Consider the following 17,933-nt stretch of genomic DNA (forward strand, 5'->3'; position numbering starts at 1 on the left):
GTTTTGTGAGATAGGGTCTCACTGTAGCTCAGGCAGACCTGGAATTCACTATGTGGTCTCAGGGTGGTCTCGAACTCACAGCGATCCTCCTACCTCTGCCTCCTGAGTGCTGAGATTAAAAGTGTACACCACCATGCCCAGCTTTCAATGATTTTTTTTTTGATGCAGGTTCTCACATTATCCCAGAATTACTACAATGACTGGAACTCATTCTGTAGCTGCCCTCAGACTCACAGCAATCTCCCTACCTAAGCCTCAGTGCTGGTATTAAAGGCATATGCTACCACACTTGGCCATTTCAACTATTTTTACTTCTACTGTCCCTAGATTCTCTCCTTGAACACTAGTTGAAGCACAAATAACAATCTTGTCTTTCTGTCTATCTACCCTTTATCCCTGGCCATTCTTCACTCAGCCTGACCATACTGCACATTGGAAAACTGTTCTTTGTGGTGGTTGTTTGTTTTGAGGTACGCCTCTCTCTAGCCCAGCCCAGGCTGACCTGGAATTCACTATGCAGTCTCAGGATGGTTTTGAACTCATGGTGATCCTCCTACCACTGCCTTCCAAGTGCTGGGATTAAAGGCATGTACCAACATGCCCAGCAAAAACTGTTCTTAATTCTAGCCAATATTTTCTGAGCATTTTCTCCGTGTACTGTTCCCAGTACTTTACAAATATTTCCTGTTTTGTTTCACATGCATAATTATTTCAGGCACGATTATTGTCCTGTTATAAAATTTTAAAAAGAAGTATAGGTAAACACTTTAATCTGTAGACATTTTCCTTAATACGTCAGTGAAACATAAAGATGAAATCTATATCAGAAGCTTTGTAGTAAGTAAAGTGAGCTACAAATATTGTATTATTGTTTGACCGACTGAATGAATGAATATTACTGGTATGTACCATGTTTTGTGAGGGTATATTTCCAAGAATAACATAAAAGATAAACACATCAAGTACTGTGTCTGTAATTCAGTGGTCACTACTCTCAACACATACTGCTTTCCTTCTTCCTATTTTCTCTGATTTCATACTCAAAATGATTGTCTGATTAAATATCTGTAAAAGGTCATAATGAATTATCCTGTAATATTTGAAATGCTATGCTTAGAAGGTCAACCCTTATATTTCAGTATGAAGTGTCATATGGATTTGTTTTTTACTGCGCTTTTTTTCCCCCCAAAAAAAGATAGCTGGAAATGTAGAGCATGGTGCCCTCTTGAGGAAATTTTAGCACTTTCCTTCCCAAAAGCTAACACTGAGTAAAATGAGAAGTCCAGATAAATCAAGTGCACTGTTAGTGAAAGCTCAGACAAATGAAGCAATAAAAAGTAGAAATAGGGACAGGAGAGATTGCTCAGTGGTTAAAGGTACTTGCTTGCAAAGCCTGCCAGCCCAGGTTCATTTCCCTAGTACCCATGTAAAGTAGCACATGCATCTGAAATTAGTTTGCAGTGAGTGTCACGAGGCCCTGATACAACTATTCTTTCTCTCTCTCTGCCTCTTTCTCTCTCTCTAAATAATAAAAGTGATTTTTTTTCAAAAAAGTAAAAATAAGGGCTGGGGAGATGGCTCAGTGGATAAAATGCTTGCTGTGAAAACACAAAGGCCTGAGTTCACTTCCCCAGAACTCACATTTTTAAAAAAAATTGTTTATTTGCAAACATAAAGAGAGAGAATGGGTATGTCAGACCCTCTTACCACTACAAGCAAACTCCAGATGCATACACCACTTTCTGCATCTTGATTTACATGGGTGTTGGGAATTGAACCTGAACTATCATGCTTGCAACAAGTGCCTTTGATTATTGAGCCATCTTTCCAGCCCTCAGAGCCCACATTAAAAAAAAAAATGCTGGATACTCTGGTGGGTGTCTATAATCCCAATGTCCTTTGGCAAGATGGGAGACAGAGACAGGAAAAATCTCCTGGAAGCTCATGAGCTAGCCACTCTGTTGAACATGGTAGTGAATGAGAGACCCTGCCTCAAACAAAGTGGAAGTCGAGGACCAACACACAAACATTTCTGCTGATTTCACAAGATTCCCATATTGCAAATATAAATAACAAGTATTATGTTGTTCATCATGTACTGTCACCAATATGCCCACATATTTCTATACAAGTTGATAATTTGAAAAATATACCAAAACCCAAAAAGTTTCTAAGCTTTGATACAAAAATTTAGCTCCTGATAATAACTTACTCTTGTGAAGAAAGTTAAGTGAAAAACAAAGGGGGTATAGACTGAAGCATTTTCTATAATTTTCCCAGTTGAGGGGGGTCATGGCCCTGGAATTATAGAAACTAACCTTTGGAGTCTTTTCTCCAAGGTGGGCAAGCTGCCTCTAGGAACAGAGCCTGAGAGATACGAACCTAATTCTTAGGGGTGTTTTTACCCTAGAATGGGCTAACTGCTAGATACAGCAGTGACTAGGAGAAGAGAACAAGAGAACTAGCCTTTGGAGTTACCCAAAAGTGGATTAACTGCCTCTAACAGCACCATGATCTAAAAGAAACTGACTCTTGGGCTGGAGAGATAGTTTAGCAGGTAAGGCACTTGCCAGCAAAGCCAAAGGACCCAGGTTCCATTCCCCGGTATGCATGTAAAGCCAGACACATAAGGTAGTTCATTCATGCAGTGGCTAAAGGTCCTGGACCACCCATATTCTTTTTTTTGTTTGTTTGTTTGTTTTTGAGTTAGGGTTTCACTCTAGCCCAGGCTCACCTGGAATTCACTATGTAGTCTCAGGGCAGCCTTGAATTCATGGCAATCCTCCTACCTCTGCCTCCCAAATGCTGGAATTAAAGGCATGCGCCACCATGCCCAGCTCCACCCATATGCTTTCTCTCTCTCTCTCTCTCTCTCTCTCTCCCTCTCTCTCTCTCTCTCCAAATAAATACGTATTTTTTAAACTAGCCATAGAGTAATTTTATTGTCCCTTTTTATTTTTCATATAGGGAAATTATCGCTTTATGAAACTTTTACTTACACGCAGAGCAAACTGGATGCAAAAGGATCTGGAAGAGATGACGCCTTTGCACTTGACCACCCGGCATAAGAGCCCTAAGTGTTTGGCACTTCTGCTGAAGTTTATGGCACCAGGAGAAGTGGATACACAGGATAAAAACAAGGTAATGGACTGTCAAGATGGGAAATAAGAAGGGAGAGGGAGGACTGGAGAGATGGCTTAGCGGTTAAGCGCTTGCCTGTGAAGCCTAAGGACCCCAGTTCGAGGCTCGGTTCCCCAGGTCCCACGTTAGCCAGATGCACAAGGGGGGCGCATGCGTCTGGAGTTCGTTTGCAGAGGCTGGAAGCCCTGGCACGCCCATTCTTTCTCTCTCCCTCTATCTGTCTTTCTCTCTGTGTCTGTCGCTCTCAGGAAGCCCTGGCACGCCCATTCTTTCTCTCTCCCTCTATCTGTCTTTCTCTCTGTGTCTGTCGCTCTCAAATAAATAAATAAATAATTTAAAAAAAAAAAGAAGAAGGGAGAGGGAGAGCGTTTTTTTGTGGCGGGAAGCCTCTAGAAAGAAGGTTGACATTAAAAATCCGGGCATGGTGGCGCACACCTTTAATTCTAGCACTTGGAAGGTAGAGGTAGGAGGATCACTGTGAGTTCGATGTCACTCTGAGACTACATAGTAAATTCCAGGTCAGCCTGGATTAGAGTGAAACCTACCTCAGGAAAAAAAAAAGCTGACATCATTACCCATGCATATGATAGAACAATTCCACATGTCAACCATCCCTGGACAGTGTTTTACTAGAACTCTGCTATGTTATCCTCTTAACTATCATATGGTAGTTTTGACAGATGAGGAAACTGAAGCTTGGGAAGGCTGAAATTTTGCTCAAGATCCAAGTGGTAAAACTATAAATCAAAGACAGACCTATTTGACTCTAAAACCCAAGAGTTGGTAGAGATTCATGATAGTTACTGTAGGTAGCTGGATTCCTGGTGGTCATCTGTCTGAGACAATGCTTTACTCATCTACTGGATTAATAGCCTGGCTTTGTTATCATATTCCTTGGGTTCCAGTCCATAAGCTGCCACTTACTTGTTCTATGACCTTGGGAAAATAACTTAATTCTGTGTTGTGTTTTCCATATATGAAAAAAGATATTAAAATTAATGAAGATAAGATAAAATCTTACACACAAACTGCTTAGCCCAGGGAATGGTATGTTCTCAGTATATGTTGGCTATAAAATAAGTGTTGGCTTCATTTCAGTTCTGACATCTGTTTATTTGTTGCTGATTTGTTACCTTCCCTGTTTTTATATTTTAACATATTGTGCATATTGGCCATTGTTTTGATTGGTGTTGTGATCATTCTTTACAGATAAACATGTGGTCTTGTATTTGACAAGAGCAAAAATTATTTTACTTTCAACTGGGCACTTGGTCATAATCTTGTTAACTCTGGCAATTCTGTGTAATTACAGTTCTTACAATTAAATCCACTGGGCTTATGTTCACTACTCTTTTCGCTCTCACAGCATTCTCTGTGTAAGTTTCAGGTTTTGTTTACTAGTCACCCACAGTCTGAAAATCAACTTCCACAATGCAACCATGCACCTGTCTGAGCCTAACTCAAAACATCTATAGCTCTAATGCTTCACTGGGGGGCGGGCAGGGCAGGGAAGCACTTTTATAATCCACAAAGACTCATTAATCACTAAAGGTCTTTACAATGTTTTCCTCAAGATGAAAACCTAAAGAAGTGACTCTGGTAAAGGGTCAGACATTTAAAAAAAAAAGCTTCTGGTTGCTCAAAGATCAGTTTTTATAACATGCATCAAAAATAAACATTTTTTTATAAAAAGCTAAATATCAACAAAGAACTTAGCTATTTTTCCAGAGAAGATATATAAATGGCCAAGAATCATATGAAATGATTTTCATCATCACAAATCATTAGAGAAGTACAAATCAAAGTCACAGTGACACCAGTACTTGTGAAGCTCAAGCAGAAGGCTTGCAGGTTTGAATCTAGCTTGGGCTATATGTAGTAAAAACAAAACAAATAAGCAAACCCACAGTTATGGTGCTGGACTTAGTGGCAGATTGCTTGCCAATGTGAGAGACCCTGCAACACTGAGAGAGGGAGAACGCATCCTTTTGGAAGATATTCTCACCAAAAGAAAAGAAAACTAACAGGCATTGGAAGGTTGTTGAGAAATTTGAATCTTTATGTCTTACTGGTGAGAGTAAAGTGGAACATCCACTATATAACACATCATGGTAATTTCTCAAAAGCTAAAATAAAATTACTGTATGATTCTCCAGTTCTCCTGCTGATCATATACGTGAAATATTAAATGAGGAAACTCACACAGATGTTTGCTCATCTATCTACATCTATTATTCACAATTACCAAAAGGTAGAAAAAGGCGGGCATGGTGGTGCATGCCTTTATTCCCAGCACTTGGGAGGCAGAGGTAAGAGGATCACTGAGAGTTAGAGGCCATCCTGAGACTATATAGCAAGGTCCAGGTCAGCTTGGACTAGTGTGAGACCATACCTTGGAAAACAAACAAACAAAAAAAAAGGTAGAGGGCTGGAGAGATGGCTTAGTGGTTAAGCGCTTGCCTGTGAAGCCTAAGGACCCCGGTTCGAGGCTCGGTTCCCCAGGTCCCACGTTAGCCAGATGCACAAGGGGGCGCACGCGTCTGGAGTTCGTTTGCAGAGGCTGGAAGCCCTGGCGCGCCCATTCTCTCTCTCTCCCTCTATCTGTCTTTCTCTCTGTGTCTGTCGCTCTCAAATAAATGAATAAAAAAAATTTAAAAAAAAAAAAAGGTAGAAAAAGCTTAAATGTCCATTGATGGATAATTTTACAATGGAATAATAGTTTCAAAAGAAATGAAATTCTCCACATGTACAAACATAGATAAATGTTAAAGAAATACTGAATAAAATAAGTTAGGCAAAAGCAATATATATATATATATATATATATATATATATATATATATATATATATAGTTTTTTAATTTTTATTTATTTATTTGAGAGCAGCAGAGAGAGACAGAATGGGTGCACCAGGGCCTCCAGCCACTGCAAACAAACTCCAGATGTGTGTACCCCCTTATGCATCTGGCTAACATGGCCCTGGGGAATTGTGCCTCGAACCAGGGTCCTTAGGCTTCACAGGCAAGCACTTAACTGCTAAACCATCTCTCCAGCCCCAAAAGCAATACGTTTTATTCCTGCTTATGAAGTACCTAAAGTAGTCAAACTTATTGGCACAGAAAGGATGGTTGTGGAAGCTGTGGTTAAATATGTACAGAGTTTGGGAAGATAAGGAGCTGTGTTTATGGAGCTGTACAACAGTATGATTGTATTTAATGTCACTGAACTGTAGACTTAGGCAGTAAAAATGGTAGTTTGTTTTTTTTTTAATTTATTTGTTTGAGAGCGACAGACACAGAGAGAAAGACAGATAGAGAGAGAATGGGCGCGCCAGGGCTTCCAGCCTCTGCAAACGAACTCCAGACGCGTGCGCCCCCTTGTGCATCTGGCTAACGTGGGACCTGGGGAACTGAGCCTCGAACCGGGGTCCTTAGGCTTCATAGGCAAGCACTTAACCGCTAAGCCATCTCTCCAGCCCAAAAAATGGTAGTTTTATATTACCTAGATTGTATCACAATAAGAAGCATTTATAGGAAATTAAAAAAAAAAAAGATGCAGCTGGACATGGTGCTGCACACCTTTCATTCCAGCACTCGGCAGGCAGAGGTAGGAAGATCTCTGTGAGCTCAAGGCCAGCCTGAGACTACATAATGAATTCTAGGCCAGCCTTAGCTAGAACAAGACTCTAAAAAAATCAAGAAAGAAAAATATAAGGCCAAACCTTTTACTATTAGTCTAAAGAGACATTATATTTCAATAAATATAATCTGAGTAATCACAAGAATTACCAAAACCATACATGTTAATTGAAAATGTAGGTATATCAATTAATGGCTGATAATAAACTTGTGATTTTATTTTGATATTCAGTTATAAAAATAATGAGCTAACAATGACTTCATATTAGATGCCTATAGTATATAGCTTGAATACCATGTATTTCAGTTTTTGAATTTTTGTTTTTTTGTTTTTTTGAGGTAAGATCTCACTGTAGTCCAGGCTGACCTGGAATTCACTATGGAGTCTCAGGGTGGCCTCAAACTCACAAGGATCCTCCTACCTCTGCCTCCCAAGTGCTGAGATTAAAGGTATGCACCACCACGCCCGGCAGTTTTTGTTTGTTTATTTGTTTGTTTGTTGTTTGTTTTAGTTTTAATTTGTCAGAAGAGCTGGGTTCCAGCTCATCAAATTACTTAATTCTATATTGGTTTTGTGATTGTGCTAGTTAGAAGGAATAACGTGTATATAAGCATTGTTTGTGTTTTTCCTTAATATTTCTCCTTATCAGGAAGCCTTTTACAGAGAGGTGTGAAAGAGAGAAACAAACATGGCTTTCAAGCAACTTCAACAGTTCAGAATTACCATTTATAATTTTTATTTGAAATAAAGGAGGTGCTGAAAGATTTCCAAAAATGTGCCTTCTCATCAGCAACTAGGTTTAACTATATCCTGTAAAATTGTACTTAATTTAAATTTATCTTTGATATGCTGAATAGATTCCAGATCTCCTAATTTCCTATGTGTGTACCTTCTTTTTTAATTTGTTTTTTATTTGATTATGGACATACTAAGTATGTGCTGGGGACCTTCCTCAGTGGGGGTGCAGGTCTCCCCGCTGGGGTTGTGGTTTATGCATTGTGGGAGCAACAGTCACTTACTGAGGGGAAACAATGCCTTGGCATGATGTCACAACCTGTAGCTCTTACAATCTTTCCACCCCCTCTTCCACAAAATTCCCTGAGCTACAGTGCATGTGGTTGAAGTCTACTTCAGTGATGAGCTCTTAGGAGCCTCTGGATCTCTGCTTTGGTAGATGTTGAGCGTCCTCAGAGTCTGTCTCCTTCACCCTGGCACTGATCGTCAAGTTCAGCATGGAAGCAGCACTCTTGCTAATCTCCCCAATTCCTCTGTGACTTCAGCTGGGACTTGGCTTTTTGATAGACAGTAAAATTCAAGTCCTTCAAGTTCTAAGGTGCTTAATGATGACCACAGACATAATGTCAAGAATATCACTTACTTCATTGGTGATTATTCATGTCATTTTTCTTCTTTCTATTATTAGTAGTACTTACTGAGTTAAAGGATTCATGAATAAGAGGTCAAACTTGAGTCACATTGCTAGGGATAATGTCTCAATTCAGCCAACATTACCTGTGGGAAGATTGGGAAGATTACCCATCATGGTTCTCAGCTCCTTACCTGTCCTGTGCAATTTTAAGGTTCTTAGTTCCCAAAGATGTCATATCTATAAGATGTAACCTATATAAAATTCTTACCACAGTGTCTGCCTGCCTGTACACAATAGAAGCTTAGGAAAAGTTAGTTCCTGCTGTTGTTATTCTGAGAACCTCTCCACCTTGCAGCAAACAGCCCTGCACTGGAGCGCCTACTACAACAACCCAGAGCACGCAAAGCTGCTCATCAAGCATGACTCCAACATCGGCATTCCTGACGTGGAAGGCAAGATCCCGCTGCACTGGGCAGCCAACCATAAAGATCCAAGCGCTGTTCATACAGTGAGATGCATTCTGGTGAGTAGGATGGTGTCACCAGACCTGAAAGGCTTTTGTAAAGAAAAGAGTAATTATGAGATAATAAGTAGGTACAAAAGTATTGGATAACATATAAGCAAATCATGAAGCAAAATAATTAATATGTGGACTCACCTTCTAAAACCAGAACATTGCAATATCATGATTTAAGACCACACAGAGCCTTCCTGCCATTCCAGGTTCCAAATATACTCACTTTTCCTCCACCATTGACAACTTTAATGAATTTATACTTATCATTCCTTTGCTTTACACTTTTTAAATTTATTTTCTTTTAGTTGGCATACAGAGATTTGGGTATCATTCATTCTGACATTTTCAATTGCCATTTGTTTAGTTAATTATCATCCCCTACCACTCCCCAACCCCCTCTTCCCTGACTACTTACCCTCCCCCAGTCTTTTCACCCTTTCTCCTTACATATACATACTTATAAATATTACAATCTAGGGGGCTAGAGAGATGACTTAATGGTTAAGCACTTGCCTGTGAAACCTAAGGACCCCAGTTCAAGGCTCAATTCCCCAGGATCCACATAAGCCAGATGCACAAGGTGACGCATACATCTGGTGTTTGTTTGCAGTAGCTGGAGGCCCTGGTGCACCCATTCTCTCTCTCCCTCTCCCTGTCTCTCTCTCTCTCTCTCCCTCCCTCCCTCCCTCTGTCTCTCTTGTGTCTTTCTCTGTCACACTCAAATAAATAGATGAAAATAAAATAAAAATAAATTAAAAAACAAATATTACAATCTAGGATCTGGTTAGCAGACAGAACATGTGGTTTTTGTCTTTCTGAACTAGAGTGACGTCACTTAATTTTGCTTCCAGGTCGATTTTCCTGCAAATTTCATTTTTCCATAATGCTGAATAGAATATATATATATATATATGGTCACATTTTCATTCTTCACCCATCTTTCCATGGGTATTTAGGTTGATTACAATTTCTAGCAATTGTAAATAGAATAGCAATAAACATGGATGTGCAAGTATACCTGTAGTAGGGTGTGGAGTTCTTAGAGTGTACACGCAGAAGTGATATAGCTGGGCAATATAGAAGGTTCTGATTTTTTGAAATACTTCCATACTAATTTCCATCATGGCTGTCCTAGTCTACACTCCCACCGGGAGTGAGTAGGAGTTCCTCTTCCCCTGCATCCTCACCAGCATTTATTGTCAGTGTTCTTTATGATAGTCATTCTAACTTTGGTAAGATGGTATCTCAGAATTATTTTTATTTGTATTTCTCTGATCGCTAAGGAAATTGAACATTTATTTAAGTACTTATAGACCATTTGTGTTTCTTATTTTGTGAACCATCTGTTCATTTCATTAGACCATCTGATGACTGGCAAGCTTTTTTGCTTTTGTTTCAGGGGTTTAATATTTGCAGTTCTTTGTGAACTCTGGTTATTTGCCTCTGTCTGAGGTATAGCTGGGAGAGGTTTTCTCTTATTATATAGGCTATATCCTTTGCTGTTGGTTTCTTTTGCTGTGCAAAATATTTTTAACTTCATGCAATGCCATTTGTTATTTCTTGAGGCTATTTCTTGTGCTACTGGAATCCTGTTCAGAAAGCTCTTGTCTATATCTTGGAGAGTAGTCCCTGTTTTTTTCATCTAGCAGTTTCAGTGTTTCAAGTTGAAGCTTAAGGTCTTTGATCCTCTTTGAACTGATATTTGTACAGGGTGAAAGATACAGTTCTAATTTCATTCTTTTGCACATAGATATCTAGTTTTGCCAGCACCATTTGTTGAATAGGCTGCTTTTGTTCCACTGAATGTTTTTGGCTTGTTTGTCAATGACTAGGTGACCAAAGCACTGTGAATTGATTTTTGGGTCCTGTACTAAAATTTGAGATCAGGTATTTATATGTATTTTAGTTGTTTTCATTTTATTCATGTCCATCTTATAACTGCCCATTTTATATCGGTCTGCTATATTCTAAGTAACTGCATCAGCTCTGTCTTCCAGTTTACTAAGTCTCTCTTCAACTGAGTTCAGTCTGTTATTTAACCTATTCATGGACTGTTAAATCTTAATGATTATAATTTTTAACCAGTGGGTAATTTTATTTGATTCTTTGTCAAATTTTTCTTATCATTATGATAGTTTTTCTTTCTTGTTTATTTTCTATCTCATTTTTAATTTTCTTACATATTTCATAAAGGTTATCTCATTCTCTTCATGTATTAACTCCATTATTTGAAATCCTTGGGAGAGGGGGCAATTCTCACTCATAATATCTTACTTCCTTTCAAATTTGGCCTTATTTTTCCCCTATGTAAACACACTTCACTTTGAGAGACTCAAGAGTCTAAATCATACTGTCTTAGTAAAACAGGCTGACTGCACAGGAAGCTGTAAGTGTAGATTGGCTCTTAAGAGACCTCATATTAAAGGGAAGGGTCTTTGCTTTGGGTGTGGCCCAGCCTGAGAAGAAACATGACCTTGGGTTAGGAAACTCTAGCTGGATGGAGCTCCTCCAGATTGCTGAGAGTAGAGTCTCAGCAATGGAGAAATCAAGTGTTTAGTCCTAATGTCTGCTACAAAGATCCAATAGAAAACTGAATAAATGTTGTGAACTGGTAACTTCGAGAGAGATAAAATTGAATCACCAATAAATATACAATTAAAAATGTCAATCTCATTCATAAAAGAACTTTAAATTAAAACATCAGTGAAATGTCTTTGAGACTCAAGAGGGGAAAAAAAAACTGTAGGAAGCTTGATAGCACCAAGTGATTAATTCATGCCAGCATGTGGAGAAATAAAAACTTTTACACATTGTCATGGGTGTGTTAATTGAAACAACCATTTGGAGAGCTGTTTGACAGGATCTAGTTGAAGATGCAGATCTCCTTCAGCACAGTAACTCTTCTTGGTATCTAGCCAAGAGAAAAGTTCTCACACATGTGCTACGGGGACATACAAACATATTCTTTATAGCATTGTTTATGATTGTGAAAAAATGGAAATAATGTAGCTATCCCTCAGGATGAGATGAAAAACCGAATCATAGTCTATTCTTACAGTTCAGCAAGTGAACTAAAGTCAACAGAGATGCCCACAAACACAGTGAGGCAAAAAAGAAGTTGCCAGAGGAATTGCATGTATATTTCTACAGTGTAAATATTTAAAACACATAGACAAAATTTATGTATTGTTTGTGGATTGTTACATATGTACGGAAGTACAAAACAGCTTTAGCTGACTGTGTAACAGATACAAAAGCACATTAGGCAAAATATTGACACCTTTGAGATACAAGCAGGCCATGGTGGTTAGTGTATTCTTTTTTGTACCTTTTATGGTTAAATGGAAAAATGTGTTTTTAAAGATTTAGACCTTATTTTTTCCTCAATTTATGATTTCACTTATTTTTGTAGAGAATGTGGAAGGGTTATTTTTTTTCTTTTAAAAGCTCAGTTAACACATATGCCAAGTATAATTAATTGAGGAGTCCACACGTGTCTGAAGTTTCTGGTTCTTTAAAACTAGGACGCTGCTCCAACAGAGTCTTTACTGAACTGGCAGGACTATGAGGGCCGCACAGCTCTTCACTTTGCAGTCGCTGATGGAAACCTAACGGTGGTTGACATCTTGACCTCATATGAAAGCTGCAACATAACGTCTTATGACAACTTATTTCGAACCCCGCTTCACTGGGCAGCTTTACTGGGTAAGTTGGCTACAAGGCAAACTATTGACAGGAGGAAGAACTCCCTGTCCATGGAAAACTTTCTGTACCTTCACTTCCTCTACTGGTTCCCACCTCCTATTTTCACATTTTATTTTTTTTTAAATTTTTATTTATTTATTTATTTGAGAGCGACAGACATAGAGAGAAAGACAGATAGAGGGAGAGAGAGAGAATGGGCGCGCCAGGGCTTCCAGCCTCTGCAAACGAACTCCAGACGCGAGTGCCCCCTTGTGCATCTGGCTAACGTGGGACCTGGGGAACCGAGCCTCGAACCAGGGTCCTTAGGCTTCACAGGCAAGCACTTAACCGCTAAGCCATCTCTCCAGCCCTATTTTCACATTTTAATTTCTAATTGAGAATCTGGATTATTTTGTAAGCTAATTCCTATTGTGCACTTAAAATTTGGCAATAAAATTTAGTCTCTGTTTAATATTGGTTTTATTTCAATATCATGTCTTAATGTTTTACTTTTGTTACAAGAAATGAAAATCATTGACAAGGTATAGATGTGACATAATCTTTACATTCAGTGCTAGGATTTGGGGAAGAAGAGCATTAATTTGATGTTTCTGGTCATACCATGGTATTTGATTATTTTTTTTCTTCACATTTGCCTTTTAACCTTTTAGGGATCATGTGTTTCAATGAGAGAGGATGTGTCTGCTTTGTGTGAGTGTGTCAGATTTTTTTTTGAAGGATTATAGCCTGAGAGCTTTTCTGTTTTGTGCAATTTTATTAATTAGCACTCATTTAAAGACAATATAGCCTTTTTCCTGCTATTGTGCTCTTTATTTCTATTACTTTCAGATTTTTTTTTCTAAAATTTTTCCTGCGTCCTTCATTTTCTGCCTTTTGGCAGATGGAGTAGACTGATTGCTCTTATTTGTATTTGAGTTACCTGATGCTTTAAGAGGAATTTTAGGTTCACTTAGTAATTACTTTTAAATTTATAGAAAACATTTTTTTACTTTTTTGAGACAAGCCCAAAGACTGGCATTTTTTTTTTTTCAAGGTAGGGTCTCTCTCTAGGCTGACCTAGAATTCACTCTGTAGTCTCAGGGTGGCCTTGAACTCACAGCTATCCTCCTACCTCTACCTCCCAAGTGCTGGGATTAAAGGTATGCACTACCACACCCTGCTTTGGCTTGTTTTTTAATGTGAGAGAGAGAATTGGCATGCCAGGGTCTCCAGCCACTTTAATCAAAACTCCACATGCATGTGCCACCTTGTGCACATGTGTGACCTTGTACACTTACATCACCTTGTGCATCTGGCTTATGTGGGACCTAGAGAATCAAACATGGGTACTTAGGCTTCGCAGGCAAGTGCCTTAACCCTAAGCCATTTCTCCAGCCCAGAAAACTTAAAAAAAGGTTTTTTTAGTCATTTATTTTATTTATTTGACAAAGAGAAAGAGGTAGAGAGAGAGAAAGATAATGGGCATGCCAGGGCCGTTAGCCTCTGCAAAGGAGCTTCAAAAGCATGTGCTATGCCATGCATCTGACTTACATGGGTCCTGGGAATCAAACCTGGGTTCTTTGGCTTTGTAGGTAAGTGCCTTAACAGCTAAGCCATCCTTCCAGCCCCCAGAAAACGTTTTTTATAATATACTTCATTTATTTCTTGGAGAGAGTGAGAAAATGGGTGCACCAGGGCCTCCAGCTATTGCAAATGCACTCCAGATGCATGTGCCCCCTTGTGCATCTGGCTTATATGGGTCCTGGAGAATTGAACCAGGATCCTTTGGCTTTTCAGGCAAACGTCTTAACCACTAAGCCATCTCTCCAGCCCCAGAAAACATTTTTAAACCTGTGTCAGAGTCAAGAGCAAAGCATCATCTACTAACTCCTTCATATTTAAAACAAAGCATTGAGTACCTTTAACTCATTACTCTTTTAGTATTTGTGAATATAGTCTGTGTTTTTCACCCCATTCTTATTGCCTTGTTCTTGGTTTCTAAATTATACATTGTCTGCTTTGAAAATGATTTTCATACTTTCATGTGGCATTTATGGTCCTATTTTAATTCTTTTTTAAAAATATTTTTATTTACTTACTTGCAAGAGACACACAAAGAGAGAGAGACAGAGACAAGAGAGACAGAGTGTACAGACAGGCCAAGGCCTCCTGCCGTTGCAAATGAACTCAGATGCATGTACCACTTTGAACATATGGCTTTGTGTAGGTACTGGAAAATTGAACCCTAGGCTGTTAAGCTTTGCAAGCAAACTGCCTTTAACCAATGAGCCATCTCCCCAGCCCAGATTTTAATTATTTATATTTTTAGGCATGGTTTCATCCCTTTTTCCTTTTCCTCTAACATGTGGGTATACTTTGAAATTTGTCTCCACATCACTAAATTCATCTTTTATTCTGCCTCCTACATGGATTGTAATTTTAATTATATTTTCACTTCCTTCTCCCATCCATATTTCTCTTTATCACATTCCCTTCTACCTCATTCCATTACCTCTTCATTTGAGCTTGTTGTCTTCTTAGGTACTTTCTTTCTGTTTCATAGAAACCATGTCTCTTTGTGCTAAATTGAAGATGCCAAACAGGTTCCGGAATCTTCCCTCTGGATCCTTCTGTAGATCACGTCTGAGGTATGCTTCTTGCCTTGCTGATAGGGATTCTTTTTCCCTGTTCTACAGGATGTTTTCCTGTAGTCTTCACTGAATTTTTCTCTTTGCCCCTCAAACAAGATCAGCTATGTGTGGATGTCTGTGTGACATAGATTGTCCTTGGTCCCACATATGTATTAGGGAACTCAATCCTATACTATATATGAAGAGTGAATAGATAAGCACATCCAAGCAAATCCCCTTTGCCTGGCTTCCATGCCCTGCACCCTTGTTCTATACCATCGCATCTTTTCCCAGCCCCCATGTGCACTCATAATTAAGAATGGGGAAAGGTTTCCTGCAGAAATTATTACTAGGTTTATTAACTCTCTTTGTTTTGCTTTGTTTTTGTTTTCTTCCTTATGAGAGGATTTCATTATGTAGCAGATGTTGTCCTAGCCCTGTCCTCAAACTCTCAATCCTCCTGCTTCAACCTTCTAAGTACACGGGTCATAGGCATGCACTACCACACCTGCTTGATTACTCTGATTGTGTTGTACAGTTCTTCCCTTGTAGAAACAACTTTTTTCAGGCTGTACTGTAGAGTATTATCCTACCACCACTTAACCATACAAGTGTTTGTTGGGTCTAAATTATTGCCCTGATGTGAAAAGCCTGGAGGAATGGTTAGAAGACTTCAGAGACAGAAGAGATCCACTGGAGCTGGTCCACCTGAGCAGTAGAAGGCACAGATGTACTGCTCCAGTGAATTGGGAAGTGGAACCTTAAGACAAGGAAAAATGAAGTCAGGGAACACACAAAAATGATATCTAATATACTTTTTTTCACTTTGACAGTTATGCCAATGACATACCTTTCTCAGTTGACATGTTCAGGTTTTAGCGTTGTAAACTGTCATCTTTGTTGTACACTATTGTAATATGCTTAGAGAGGTTAGTGGAGGATGGGCTGGTGGCTACTATTCTGAATCCAGTCTGAATGCTGTCTTATATGTTATATATGCTAGTGAGTTTGCTTACCCCTTTCTTTTAAATAGATTAAAACTAGATTAATGTCCTTTATATGTGATAGCCTACCTATTCTGTTCTCAGGCCATGCACAGATTGTTCACCTCCTTTTAGAAAGGAATAAGTCTGGAACCATCCCCTCTGACAGCCAAGGAGCAACACCCTTGCACTATGCAGCTCAGAGTAACTTTGCTGTAAGTAAAATAGAAACAATTCTCTTTTTCTTAATGAAGTGTTTCATTTTTATATAATTACAAATTCATATATAGTTCAAAGAAAATACATAGCATATTCTATATATCCTTCATCAAGTTTATTCTAATAATAAATCTAGTACCATACCATAGTCAGCCCTGATCTTATTCAGATTATACCAGCTTTATGGCAATTAGCAGTCATTCATATTGTTAACTCTGAATGCATTAGAAGTGATAGTTTGTATTTGAAATGTTGTTAGTAGCTAAAATGTGAATTATTATTGCTAAACATGCTGAACATTATTAATACAGTTCTTCCCTACTGGTCCTTTACAGTTATAAAACACATTCTCATCCATTATGTCCTCAGTTCACTCAGAGCATGATAATACGTGGGTGAGCTTCACTTCATGAGTATGAATGATCACCAAGGCCAGATTCAGGCAGAGGTCTAGTACGGAGATCACAGTTGATTTCCCTGCCTTCTACATGGGTATGCCAGGGAAACCTTGGGTTTTGTTTACAATAGAGCTCTCATCTATAGGGTATAATATCAGTGCTTTATCTATCCAACTATTCTACTAACTACTCAGATTATTAAAATGTTATTTTCATTCCTTTATTACTCTCTGGTATTTAGAACAAATAAATATACTTACAGTTTTTCTTTTTGGCATTCCTAAAACTTTATTCTGTGTAACACCTAGAGCATTGGCAAATGAATACTTTTTATTATGTCCCAATATATTAGAAAAATACAAAATTATATTTTGAGAAATAGCTCTTACTTGTCACAAATAGATAAGAATATCACTTGGCCCAGGCTGATCTATCTATGGAAATCAAAACACAGTACATAATTCCACACAAGCCTGTGAGATAGGTCATGACATCCCATTTATAGGTTTTCAGAAATTCAGAATTTTAAGAGATTAAATGATTGGGCTGGAGAGATGACTTAGTGGTTAAGCGCTTGCCTGTGAAGCCTAAGGACCCCGGTTCGAGGCTCGGTTCCCCAGGTCCCACGTTAGCCAGATGCACAAGGGGGTGCACGCATCTGGAGTTCGTTTGCAGAGGCTGGAAGCCCTGGCGCGCCCATTCTCTCTCTCTCCCTCTATCTGTCTTTCTCTCTGTGTCTGTTGCTCTCAAATAAATAAATAAATAAAAATACTTAAAAAAAAATTTAAAAAAAAGAGATTAAATGATTGCCTGCCCATAATCCTAAACCCAAGTTTTAAACTTCAGATTTAATAGGTATATAAGCTGAAATAGCTCAGTTTGGAGAGCATTAGACTTAAGATTTAACAGGTATACAAGCTGAAATAGCTCAGTTTAGAGAGCATTAGACTGAAGATTTAATAGGTGTACAGATAGTAGTAATTAAATACCTATATTAATGAATACAAAAACAATGGTAGAACAGGGCTTGAGAGATAGCCCAGTGGTTAAAGGCATGTGCTTGCAAAGCTTTAAAGCCAGGTTCAATTCCCCGGTACCCCTGTACAGCCAGATGTACAAAGTGGTGCGTGTATCTGGAGTTCATTTGCAATGATGAGACCTTAGTGCACCCATACTGTCCTGCACTCTCTCAGTCTCTTTCTCTCTGTCTCAAATAAATAAATAAAAATATTTTTAGGGCTGTAGAGGTGGCTCAGCTGCCAAGGTATCTGCTTGTAATGCTTAAAGACCTGAGTTCAATTCCCTAGTACCCATATAAAGCCATATGCACAAAATGATGCATGCATCTGGAAT

General features: G+C 38.7%; 1 protein-coding gene across 3 annotated transcripts in view; it reads left to right on the forward strand.

The window, feature by feature from the left end:
* The window catches only part of Invs (inversin), a 165,961-nt gene that overhangs the window by 107,048 nt on the left and 40,980 nt on the right, over positions 1–17,933 (forward strand). Inside the window, exons 4-7 of one of the 3 annotated variants that reach the window (XM_004656962.2) lie at positions 2,968–3,141; positions 8,505–8,672; positions 12,191–12,371; positions 16,069–16,178. In XM_004656962.2, the coding sequence (XP_004657019.2) occupies positions 2,968–3,141; positions 8,505–8,672; positions 12,191–12,371; positions 16,069–16,178 (633 nt within the window). The remainder of the gene's footprint in view (positions 1–2,967; positions 3,142–8,504; positions 8,673–12,190; positions 12,372–16,068; positions 16,179–17,933) is intronic. The other 2 variants (XM_045157861.1, XM_045157860.1) reach the window with 2 other exon arrangements.

Source organism: Jaculus jaculus, chromosome 1, assembly GCF_020740685.1.
Source record: "Jaculus jaculus isolate mJacJac1 chromosome 1, mJacJac1.mat.Y.cur, whole genome shotgun sequence".
NCBI classification, from domain to species: Eukaryota; Metazoa; Chordata; class Mammalia; order Rodentia; family Dipodidae; genus Jaculus; species Jaculus jaculus.